This window comes from Mastomys coucha, unplaced genomic scaffold (assembly GCF_008632895.1).
Source record: "Mastomys coucha isolate ucsf_1 unplaced genomic scaffold, UCSF_Mcou_1 pScaffold15, whole genome shotgun sequence".
NCBI classification, from domain to species: domain Eukaryota; kingdom Metazoa; phylum Chordata; class Mammalia; order Rodentia; family Muridae; genus Mastomys; species Mastomys coucha.
The window spans coordinates 10,782,441-10,795,125 of NW_022196897.1; the positions used below are offsets into that span (position 1 = coordinate 10,782,441).

The following is a 12,685-nucleotide window of genomic DNA, read 5'->3' on the forward strand; positions in this document are numbered from 1 at the left end:
GGTGTGATGGTGTGTCCAGGATTTGCTATGGTGGGAGAATTGGGTTCTGATGATGGCAAGTGACCTTGTTTTGTGTTGTTTGTTTTTTTTACCCTTGCCCCCCGCCCCCCACCATCTGGTTAACTCTAGTGCTACCTGCCCTTGCTAAATCTGACTGGAGCCTGTCCTTCCTGTGATCCTGGTTGTGTCAGAACTCCTCAGAGTCAAGCTGTCTCTATGATCCTGTGATTCTGGGATCTTGGGATCCTGGGCTTGTTAGATCACCTGGGAGTGTGGCTTTCTCTGTGTGTTATGGGACTGGCTGAAGAGCTTGTGCCCAAGGTCTGCTCAGAGCACTAACCCAGACAGACTGGAAAGAACCGGAGTCACTGGGCTAGCAGAGTTCCTGTGTGCCTGGTCCCGCTGGTCCCAGTTACTCCCAGTGTTGGGACAGATGTTGGTTCCTGCTCACCTCTGATCCTGGGTGTGTCAACATGCCTGGGAGTGGAGCTTCCTCTGGGTGTTGTGGGACTGGCTGCAGAGCTTGTGCCCAAGATCTGCTCTGGACCCCAGCCCAGACAGACCAGAAGGAACTAAGAGGTTAAAAATTTCAAACTAAAACTCCTGGTAAGCCAGGTTCCTGAGTCCTGGCTCTGCAAGACCACCAGACCTCTAAGAATAAGGAGCCCTCCCGAGTGGCTCGAGTGGCTCCCATGCAGAGTTACCCTGACACCCAGTCAGACCTCCTTCTCCTAGACCCTCCTCCTCCCCCTTACCCACCAACTCTGCCTCCCCAACCTCATCCTGCACCACTTCCCCAACAGGCAGCAGTGGCCTCAGTGCCTCCTGAGGATTTTACAGGCCCTGCCCAAGGGACTCACAGTTGCAGGGGAGTGCCTCCTGAGAATGCTCAGATCCTTCTGTTGCATGCCTTTGGCCCTCCCCCAGCGGATGAGAGGGACCTTCAGCCTTTCATCTGCTGATCTATATAATTGGAAAACTAACTACCCTCCTTTTTCTGAGGACCCCACCAGACTAACTTCTTTGGTGGAGTCTTTTATGTTTTCTCACCAGCTCACTTGGGATGACTGTCAACAGCTCTTGCAGACCCTCTTTACAACAGAAGAATGAGAGCGGATCCTAGTGGAGGCTCGAAAGCATGTTCCAGGAGCTGATGGGCGGCCCTCTATCTTACAAAACATCATAGATGCTGGGTTCCCTTTAGAGTGTCCCAATTGGGATTATAATTCCCCTGAAGGGAGAGAAAGGCTGTGTGTCTACCATCAGCTCGTGACAGGTCTCAAAGGGGCAGCAAGGAAGCCCACCAATTTGGCTAAGGTAAGAGAGGTGGTCCAGGGGCCAACTGAGTCCCCGTCTGTGTTTCTGAAACGACTTATGGAAGCCTATCGTAGGTATACCCCTTTTGACCCTGCTTCTGAGGGGCAACAGGCGGTGGTTGCCATGTTGTTCATGGGAGAGGCAGCCCTGGACATTAAGCGTAAGCTGCAGGGGCTAGAAGGATTGCAGAATATGACTCTGAAAGATTTAGTGAGGGAAGCAGAAAAAGTAATAAGAGGGAAAAGAGGCAGAACCAGAACTTAACACGGATCTTGGCTGCAGTAGTAGGAAAAAGTCCTCATGTAGAACCCAGGGAGAAGACAGGGCAGATAGGGCACCTGGCCAACACTCGTTGCAGACCTCTTGACAAAGATCAATGTGCATATTGCAGAGGAAAGGGACACTGGGCCCGAGATGTCCTAAGAAAAAAGAGCAGGCCACGCCATGAGTCCTAGCCCTTGGAGAAGAAGATTAGAGGAGACAGGGCTCAGAGCCTCTCCCCAAGCCTAGGGTAACTTTAACCATGGAGAGGAAGCCTGTAGATTTTTTAGTAGATACCGGAGCTCAACATTCTGTACTATTACAGCCTATGGGAAAGACAAAAAAAGAAAAAACTTGGGTAATGGGTGCAACTGGACATCAACAATATTCTTGGACTACTAAAAGAGTAGTAGATTTGGGATGAGGAGAAGTGATTCACTCGTTTTTGGTGATTCCAAAATGCCCCACCCCCCTTCTTGGAAGGGACCTGCTGACAAAAATGGGTGCTCAGATCTTCTTCACCCCTCAGGAGCCTGAGATAATATCAGAAAGATCAAAACCAGGCACTATGGTTTTGACTCTCTCACTGGCCAAGACTGCAGGCTTGGGACTGTCAACTCAGGTGCCCCCAGTGGTAATAGATCTTAAGGCTACTGCCATCCCCCATTCAGTGAGACAGTATCCCCTGAGCAGGGAAGCCAGGGAAGGGATCCGTCCCCACATCAACTGCCTTCTCCAACTAGGGGTTTTGCGCCCCTGCCGGTCTACCTAGAACACGCCCCTACCAGTCCAGGATCTAAGAGAAGTAAATAAAAGAGTCCAAGATATTCACCCCACCTTGCCCAACCCTTATAACCTACTAGATAAAGGAAATGGAGTGGCACAGGGAGTGCTCACGCAGACCCTCGGGCCATGAAAGACTGGTAGCCTATTTATCAAAAAAGCTGGACACTGTGGCTAGCGGATGGCCTTCCTCTCTTAAGGCAGTGGCAGCTGTAGCAGTGCTGGTAAAAGATGCTGACAAGCTGTCTATGGGTCAGAAATTGACTGTGTACGGTTCCCACACGTTAGAGAGTATCATATGCCAGCCTCCAGACCAATGGCTCTCTAACGCCTGCATGACCCACTATCAGAGCTTGCTACTAAATGAAAAGGTGACCTTTGTAGCCCCCACTGTCCTTAACCCAGCCACCCTGCTTCCTGAAACCACTGGAGAGACCGTCCTTCATTCCTGCCAAGATATCCTGGCTGAAGAGATGAGGACATGTGGAGACCTGCAGGACCAGCCGTGGCCAGGGGCTATGGACTGGTACACAGATGGCAGAAGCTACATGATTGAAGGTAAGAGGATGGCAGGGGCAGTGGTTGTAGATGATGAAAAAGTCATCTGGGCCAGCAGCCTGCCAGAGGGATCCTCGGCTCAGCGAGCAGAGTTAATAGCTCTGACTCAAGCTTTGTGGCTGGCGGAGGGACAAAAGGTCAACATCTACACCAACAGCAGGTATGCTTTTGCCACGGCCCACGTCCATGGTGCTATCTACAAAGAGGGCTGCTCACCTCTGCTGGGAAAGATATTAAAAACAGAGCTGAAATCTTAGCCCTCCTAGAAGCCATCCATCTGCCAGACAAAGTGGCTATTATGCACTGCCCAGGTCACCAATGACCGGGTGGCTAGAGAGAACCAATGGACGGACACTGAGGCCAAAAGAGCAGCCCAAGGACTAAGTATTCTGATGAAGATAGCCGATCCAAATACTGGGAGACCTGGCCCCTTTGAATACACTCCTGAGGATCACAAGAAAATGCTAGATGCAGGATATAAGGCACAATCACCATATGGAATGAGAGAGACTGGAACTGGAAAATATATTTTACCTCAGCTGGAAGCTGAAAGATATCTTGATCAGCTACACCATTTAACTCATCTAGGATCTAAAAAGATGCAAGAACTGGTAAGACAGACTCCTTATCATATTAGGACTCTCTGAAATGACTGAAACCATTTTTAAGACTTGTAATGCCTGCCAAATTGTCAACGCCTCCTATTCGAGGACCCTTAAGGGGGCCGCTTAAGAGGCCGAAGACTTGGTGAACACTGGGAAGCTGATTTCACTGAAATCAAACTCACCAGATATGGTAACAAGTATCTTTTAGTGTTTATAGATACCTTCTCTGGATGGACTGAGGCTTTCCCTTGTAAAAAAACCACTCAAGTAGTGGCCAAGAAGATAATAGAAGAAAATTTTCCACGATTTGGTCTTCCTAAGGTAATCAGGTCTGACAATGGACCTGCTTTTGTTGCCCAGGTAAGTCAGGGACTGGCCAAGATCCTTGGGGTGAAATAGAAATTACATTGTGCTTACAGACCCCAAAGTTCAGGGCAAGTAGAGAGAATGAATAGAACCATAAAAGAGACCTTGACCAAATTGTCAATTGAGACTGGCATAACAGATTGGACAGTCCTTCTTCGCTATGCCCTTTTTTGAGCTAGAAATACTCCGGGGAGATTTCGGCTCACACCCTTTGAACTTCTATATCGCAGCCTCCCCCCCCCCCGCCCCCTGGCTGCTGCACTCAGTGCCTTTCCAGTAGATGAGTCTTTTTATCTCATCACCCTCCTTGGCAGGTTAAAGGTTCTTGAATGCGTACAGAGAGAGGCCTGGGAGCCCCTAGCTGAAGCCTACAAGCCTGGTGACCTCCAAGTGCCACACCAGTTCCAGGTTGGAGACACTGTGTATGTGAGATGTCACTGCACTGGGAATCTCGAGCCTCCATGGAAGGGACCCTACATTGTCCTCCTGACCACCCCTATGACTGTCAAAGTAGATGGCATCTCATCCTGGATTGATGCTTCGCATGTCAAGAAAGCGTCCTCGTCAGCAGACAGATGGACAGTGGAAAGGACTCCAGACCCCCTTAGACTGGTTAGGGCGGGCAGTGATGTTTCCGGCTCTCATTCACCCAGCCTCCCATAGCCCCCATGTTCCTCAATTGCTCACTTGGCAAGTCCTTTCACAGACCAGCAAAGTAGTCTGGAGCACCACCTGTGAAGCCCCTCCTTATACTTGGTGGCCTACCCTGACCCCAGATGTGTGTGCCTTGGCTGCCGGTACCATGGGAGGAGGGTGAGATAGTGTAGATACAAGTCTAGCAGAATCCATGAAAGCGTGGTATCCTGGAAGTAATGTCCAACAAGCTCCAGGTTGCAGATATGGGGCGAGTATAGATAGGGTTAAAAAGAGCCCTTTCTTTGTCTGTCCCCGAGACAGGAGGTCCAGAAGTATGGCTCGAAAGTGTGGTGGCCTTGAGTCCTTTTATTGTACCCAATGGGGCTGTGAGACTACAGGTCAGGCTTACTGGAACCCTTCATCTTCTTGGGATTTAATTCAAGTAAAAAGAAACTTTACTAGTCTCTCCTGTGATCACCACGAGTGGTGCAACCCTCTTGCCATAACTTTTACTGACCAAGAAAAAAGGCACAAGACTGGATACAGGGGAGGACATGGGGCTTGCGGTTTTTTCAATGGGAATATAAATCATGGGTTCAATAAGTCGCCTTGGTTCACTACCCTGATGTCCTCCCTAATGGGCCCTTTAATAATCCTGTTCCTTTTGCTGACCATTGGGCCTTGCATTTTAAACAGGCTGGTAAGATTTATCAGAAAAAGAATTAGTACGGTTCAGGTACTCATGCTCCGTCAACAGTATCAAACCTTAAAAAGATCAGAATCAGACGTTCTAGGATTAGAACTAATTTCAATAGAAGAGGAGGGAATGAGAGGTTAAAATTTTCAAACTGTACTGTGGGAACTTAGCCGTTAGTTAAACTCAATGGGAGACTAGCTCCCAGGACTTAGAAGAATGAGAAACTAGCTCCAGGAACATAGAAGAATGAGAAACTAGCTCCAGGAACATAGAAGAATGAGAAACTAGCTCCAGGAACATAGAAGAATGGGAAACTAGCTCCAGGAACATAGAAGAATGGGAGACCAGCTCCCAGGACATAGAAGAATGGGAGACCAGCTCCCAAAACATAGAAGAATGGGAGACCAGCTTTCAGAGCTTAGAGATCAGAGCGGCCTGGAAGGAGAAAAGAAAAATGAGGTAACAATTTCCAGGTGGCTAACCTGCTTCTGAACTCTAGCACAAGCCAGCACCAATCAGAGACTACCCCGTACTTTCCCCTGCCTTAGTTTCCCCTTTTCCCCTAGCAACTGTGTGAGTATAAAAACCTGTTTAAATTTTTGCTTGGTGCCAGACTCCTCTACCCCTGCAAGGGATATGAGTCTTGCCCCAGCTAGCTGGAATAAAAAAGACTCTTGCAGATTGCATCAAGTCCGTGTCTTGGTGGTGTGTGGGGTCGTCGCTCCCGTGATTTGAGTGTGGGGGTCCCTCCAGGAATCTCACAGAACCTGAGTCACTGGGCTGGCAGAGTTCCTGTGTGCCTGGTCCCGCTGGTCCCAGTTACTCCCAGTGTTGGGACAGATGTTGGTTCCTGCTCACCTCTGATCCTGGGTGTGTCAGCATGCCTGGGAGTGGAGCTTCCTCTGTGTGTTGTGGGACTGGCTGCAGAGCTTGTGCCCAAGGTCTGCTCCAGACCCCAGCCCAGACAGACCAGAAGGAACCCAAATCACTGGGCTGGTGGAGTTCCCGTGTGCCTGGTCCGCTGGTCCCAGTTACTACCAATGTTAGGACAGATGTTGGTTCCTGCTCACCTCTGATCCTGGGTTTCTGTATTGTGATTTTAATGGGGGGGGTTCCATTGAATTTGATTTGTAGATTTCTTTTATTAAGGTAAACATTTTCAAAATATCAATCCTGACAATGCATGAGCATGAAGATAGAATCTTCTTCAATTTCTCCATTTTCATGTCTAAAGTTTTCATTGTGCAAAATTTTCACTTCCTTGACTAGATTTATTTCAGGATATTTTAATTTTTTGAGGCTATTGTGAATGGAATCATTAGTTCTTACTTGGTATGATTGCCATTTGTACATTAGAAAACTTCTGACTTTTGTGTGTTCTACCACTTTGCTGAACCTACTAATCATCTCTAAGATTTTTTTGTGGAGTCTATAGGGTACATGTAAAAAGATAGGTACATTTTCCAAGAGACATTTTTTTCCTATAAATTTCCTTGAAAGTTTACTATGAGTTTTGAAAGCAATACAATATTGGAAATAAAAACCATTATAAAATATAGCATGCAGTAGTTTTGAAAAATTCATGATGTTAAAAGGGAAAAATGATGATAGGGACGTGGATGGAATAGGGAATAAATTTGATCAACACACATTATAATCGTATTAAAATTGTCAAACAGTTAAACAATTTTCAAAAATAAACCACATTTGGTTAATACTACAATTGTGTTTTCATAGCTACTGATTTTGATATATAACAGGCTTATCAGTATCGAATTTCTTTCCATTTTAATATCTATGTTCTAATATTCAAAGCATACTACACTTTATTTCTTAGCTCTGGGTCACACAACTTTTATAATGATTAGATCAATGTGAATCTAAAATGCCTAAGCCATAGGATAAAAACAATAGGGAGTCTATTGTTTTTCATAGTGCCTATGAAAAAAGAAATACTTTATGAACTGTTATAATGTAATACCTAGGAAGTATTTGTGAACCCTAAAAGACCAAAACAGGAGCCAATCCAATGTAATCACAACAGGCTCTTTTTCTTTTTATAAGCTCTGGCTTGAGCTTAACTCACTGCTGGCCCACAGGAAGGTTCTGGTTGAGAAAAGCCTTGAATACACTCATTGGGACAAGGTTTTATTGAAAATAGCAAGCGAGGGGTAAATGCTTCCAGCCTGAGAAGCATCTAATTGGGAGCTACTGTGGTCTTTATTATAATTGACTGGTGTTGGGAGCCAAACCATAAACTTAACTTTTGCTTTCTTCTTAATTGGTGGTTGTTAGGCAGGGGTAGGCTTGTAACCTGGGGGTATAGATTTGTTGTGGAAATAACCTAGAGGCTGGTGTTAGATGTTGGATTTCTTGGGGGAATTACTTGGAGATGTAGGTCTTGTCAGGGGGTAGCCTGGAAACTGAAGCTAGGCTCAGGTTTTGTTGGGGTGGGTAACCTGGAAACTGGAGCTATGTACCAGCCCATTAGTTTATTTGTGTTTAAACTTAGGTCAGGTTCTCTAAGATGGAGTCTGAACCCCCAAAATCTGGTCTCTCAGTACATTTATTTTCAGACTTATCAATTCAGAAATAATATATGATCACAGATGAATTATGGACCTTTAGGACAATACTTTCTATTTGTGTTTGGTTGTAATGTGTGTGTGTGTGTATGTATGTGGATATAGGTCTTCATTTAGATATTTGCACAGACACCATGCATCATGTGGGTATGCACAGAAGCTGTAAGCTAATTCCATGTGTCTTCTAGGATCTCCACCTTAAATTTTTTTGTCAGGGTCTTACTCTGAAATTAAAGTCCACTGATTCAAGCAGGCCGTCTGGCCAGTGAGCTCTAGGGATCTACCCTTATTTGGTATAAGAATCATGTAAGTATACTGCCACACTTGACCTTTTCCTTAGCTCTGTGAGTTTGAAATCAAATATCTCAGGCTTATGTAGGAAGCACTTTACCCACTGCTGTGGTGTGAGTATGCTTGGCCCAGGGAATGGCACTTTTAGGAGGTGTGAGCATAAGTGCATCACTGTGGGTGTGGGCTTTGTGAGAGCTTCTTCCAGGATGCCTGAAGCTGTCAGTCTTCTGTTTGCCTCTGGAACAAGATGTAGACTTTCAGTTCCTCCAGCACCATGCCTGCCTGGATGCTGCCATGCTTCACACCATGATGATAATGGACTGAACCTCTGAACCTGTAAGCCAGCCACAATTAAATGTTGTCCTCTATAAGAGTTGCTTTGGTCATGGTGTCTCCTCATAGTAACGGGAATCCTGACTAAGACACCCACTACGCCATCTCCCTACTCCTGTACTTTCTAAACTGTGGGACAAACTGAAAATATAACTATTTATGGTATAATTATGTGACCGATTCTGATGTTTTTCACTAATGATGTATCCTGTTGAACCCTACCATCAATTTTGATGTTTATTTATACTCAGGACTGGGACTTGTTTGCTTCTCTGACTAGAAATCAAACTTTTCTCATACTTTTCTTGGAATAAACATTTTCCTATACATACCTTGTTTCTTTCATCATAGCTAGTGGGAACATAATGCTTTCATATTCCCCTCAGCAGCCTGTGTGTGTGTGTGTGTGCGTGTGTGTGTGTGTGTGTGTGTGTGTGTGTGTGTGTGTGTGTTGGGGAGGTGTGCTATTTTGAATGAGAATTCTATGGGCTCAGAGGTTTGAATTTGTTAGTCCCCAGTTGGGATAGACTATAGATATGTTGTCTTTCTTGAGAAACTTTGTCACAGGGTATGAGGTATGGCTTTGAAACTGAAAATCCATGTGTCATTTCTAATTTGTTCTCTTTGCCTCCTATTTGTGGTTCAATATGTGAGCCCTCAGTTTCTTCTACAGCCACTGTCTTCTGCTTGCTGCCATGCTTTCCCATCATGACAGACTCTTATCCATCTGGAGTAAAAAGCTCAAGTTAATCTTTCTTTCTATAAATTGCCATGGGCATAGCATTTTATTACAGCAATAGGAAAAGGCAATATAAGCAGGTCAGAGTCCTCATGCATCAGTCCTTGCCCATCACCTTGTTTCAGGAGAGTTCTCTAGTTGTATGCTGCTGTATATGCAGGACAAGAGCCTACCAGCTTCCAAGGAGTCCACTGTATTTACTTCCTATCTCTCTGTAGGAGTGTTGGAATTACAGATATGCAAACTCAGCTATTATATCTGGCTTTAATGTGACTTGTGGGGATTCAAACACAGGTACATGGCAATCCCTTTACCAACCAAGCTATCTCCTCAACTCAATATATTTGAAACTTTAATAACACTTTATTAAATATACCCACATTTATATCCATAAATTTCTATAATATTGCTGTACATATTAGTAAAATTATGTTCATAAACTTAAGTGGTTGTTTTGAAAGTTAGATATGAGAACTCCATTTTATCCTAATTTTTCTTGGTTTTATTATTTGAGTTGTCATATTACCTTTTGCTTTTTAGCAAGGGACAAGAAATGCCCACACTGGAGGGTAATGAGTTATAATTTTAATTTTGTATTACTGAGTATTTGTTATTAATTATACAATGTTATAAAATATCTTATTTCAAAAATACATCCAGAAAGTGATTGAAATGCAAGATCCTTTTACAACCCATGAAGCAAGCATGGAGAAGATACAAACCGGCAGACCAGGTAAATTTAGAAACACAAACTCTGAAAAGAAGTTATATAGAATATTGAAGGCAAACTATTCCCATCATCTATTAGCTTTAGGACTTAATTACTAGATTTTATGTAAAAGATGCAGGTACCACTGCCAACATCCATACTGCAAAGTAAGTTACATACAAGCATGAGAAAATATTTTTAATTTGTAGTTATTTTCTGTTCATATTTATAATATTCCTCCTCCCTTCGTCCTTCCATCTACTGCCTCTGCCCCTCCCCTCCCTCTCATCTTTATGCCTTTACTTTAATTATTATCATTATATACATGCATGCATTCACACATACCCAAACATATATTAATGCAACCTCCTGAGCCCATTCAGTGTTGCACATATGTATATGTTTTAAGGGATGACCACTTGCTATTAGATAATGGATTATGGGTTCATCTCTGGGGAAGACTGATTCTCTCTCATCAGCCATTAATTGCTGGTGGTCCTTCATTGCTGGTGGGGCTTTGTGAGGTTTTGCCCATCCACACTGGCATGTCAGCAGCTTTTGCTTTTGTTCATCTCTTGTTTAGACAATATATTATTTATATTGTCAAGATCCTATGGGTGCACATGTCCCAGTCCTCTGACTTACAAGTCTCCACCTCCTTTTCCATGATGTTTCTGTCTTAGGTACTGTATGTGTATCAATTGGGGCTGGCCATTCCATGAGCAGGTGTTCTCTGGGTTTTGGTCAATTGTGGGTTGATGGGCTCCAATAGCTGCAAAGAAGTTTCTTTGATGAGGGGCTGGAATCACACTTAACTGACAGTATAAGAGTAAACATTTAGAATGGTGTTTGGGCTAATTTTTGTCAGCTTGGTTTAATCAGAGAGGTGGAGACCTCAGTTGAGGAAAAGCTCCATAAGACCAGTCTGTAGCCAAGCCTGTGGGCCATTTCTTGATTATTGAACTCATTGTGTTTGATGCTACCCTTAGGCAGGTCTTGGATGGTGTAATAGAGCAGGCTGAGAAAGCCATAGGAAGCAAGGCAGGAAGCAGCATTCCTGTGTGACCTCTGCTTCAGTTCCTGCCTTTAGGTTCCTGTCTTGAGTTCCTGCCCTGGCTTCCCACATTGGCTGTGACCTGAGAGTTGTAATAAACCTTTTCCTCTCAAGTTGCATTCATCGTGTCTTATCACAGCACTTAACTCCCACCCAAAACACAGTTAGGAATTATACTGTTAGGAAAGTGACAGTAGTGGGTTTTCCTGTAGGTCCCATGACCTCACCAGCCACAAGTGACTAGTCAGGTTCACAGTACCAGGCATGCTTTCCTTCCCATTGAGCAGACCTTAAGTCCAATTAGATAGATGTTGGTTAGCTCCAAAATATAAGTTCCACTCTTTTGCCTTTGGGGATATCCTGCCATGCTAGTCACAGCTCATAGGACTAATGATTGCATTTTTTCCTTAGCAGCTGGTATTGCACCCTCTGTTGCTATCAGAGCTGCTCTTCATGGAAGAGGCTTATGGGTCAGACCCAACTCGATGACCCAAATATCTATGTCCAGAGTATATGTTATTTCCAGCAGAAGTGACTTACCTTCAAATTCTGGGAGGAAATCAAGGGAAACAGCAATATTTTATGTTACTTGGGGATCTTTTGGACTACCCTGTCCAAAAACCCCAAAGTTGATTTCTCATGCATGGTTCTGTAGGTTTTGTTAGATGGCTCTTAAAGGAAGTATTATCACCAAAATGGCATAGCTTCATTTATAAAATATTTGTATGTGTGTATGTATGTATGTATGTATGTATGTTGCATATATGTATGTATACATATACACTTACATGTAATTTTAGGTAAACATATATTAATGCTTCCTTATAGATTTTTTTTTTGGCTAGGGAAAGTTAATCTTTATTTTTATACAACACCAGGAAATAGTATACATATTGTTCATTGGGATGATTTTCCTTTCAAACCACAAATATTTCAAGGAATAATGATGAAAAATTCTCTGTGCAAGATTTATAAACACACTTTTATAATTATCCTCATAATGGTTTAAGGAAACATTTCCCTTTTGACAGTGATATTGGTGAAACATTTTCATAACAAACAATACTTCCTATAATTATTGTTTTTTTCTTTTTTTAACTTTTATTGCATTATGATGAGAAAAGTTACATGATTTCAATTTATCTGAATTTGTTAACATTTAAAAACATATTTTAAGTAAATAGAATTAAATCACATTCTTGTTTCCCTTTTGTACCACTGCTCCTCCCATAGACCCCCCCTTTCAATACCTACAATATCTTTTTTGTCATATTCCTTAAAATTTATAAAATATTATAACAATAAAAATAAGTATTATAAAAGTTCTTTGATATAAAAGAAAGAACAATTTAACAGTCTTATGTAGATGTTCATCTACAGCAATAGTGAAAATACATTTTCTCAATATAAATTTTAAATAACTCCAAACATATTAACTGTATATTTCAAAATAATAATGACTACTAGTATTTTCTTAAATGAACATAAATATATAAAGTCTTTTTGTCTGTTTGTTTTGTATTTAGAGAGTTTAAAATCTTGGCTCTTACTGGCTCTTACTGTGGTACAAGCCCAAAATAAGAACAATTTTTCGACATTGGGTTTCATTGTAATAAGGCTGTACGTCAATGGCCCTCACATCACCAAAGGATTTTACCTCTATTGTAGCTAAGCTGAGACTTAACAGTTCTGCTGCACCAAGAAATGAATTGTAGGCTCGATTTTTGGATACAGACTTCCTGTTATGGTCA

At 43.0% G+C, this 12,685-nt stretch overlaps 2 protein-coding genes across 6 annotated transcripts in view; both read left to right on the top strand.

The window, feature by feature from the left end:
• The window catches only part of LOC116089774 (putative ankyrin repeat domain-containing protein 19), a 54,957-nt gene that overhangs the window by 34,614 nt on the left and 7,658 nt on the right, over positions 1 to 12,685 (top strand). For all 5 annotated transcript variants that reach the window (XR_004118468.1, XM_031369194.1, XM_031369195.1 and 2 more), the window contains exon 9: positions 9,832 to 9,904. Coding sequence is in view for 4 of the 5 variants with exons in the window: in XM_031369194.1 (XP_031225054.1) it covers positions 9,832 to 9,904 (73 nt within the window). In the remaining variant the exon portion in view is untranslated. The remainder of the gene's footprint in view (positions 1 to 9,831; positions 9,905 to 12,685) is intronic.
• LOC116089775 lies at positions 849 to 4,128 on the top strand. The gene is made up of 2 exons (XM_031369197.1): positions 849 to 3,530; positions 3,733 to 4,128. The coding sequence occupies exon 1, from the start codon at positions 2,451 to 2,453 to the stop codon at positions 3,174 to 3,176; it is 726 nt and encodes a 241-aa protein (XP_031225057.1). The 5' UTR covers positions 849 to 2,450; the 3' UTR covers positions 3,177 to 3,530; positions 3,733 to 4,128.

What these genes read in the sequence shown, in the direction of transcription:
- LOC116089775 (XM_031369197.1), top strand. Translation starts at nt 2,451, where the DNA reads ATGGAGTGGCACAGGGAGTGCTCACGCAGACCCTCGGGCCATGAAAGA.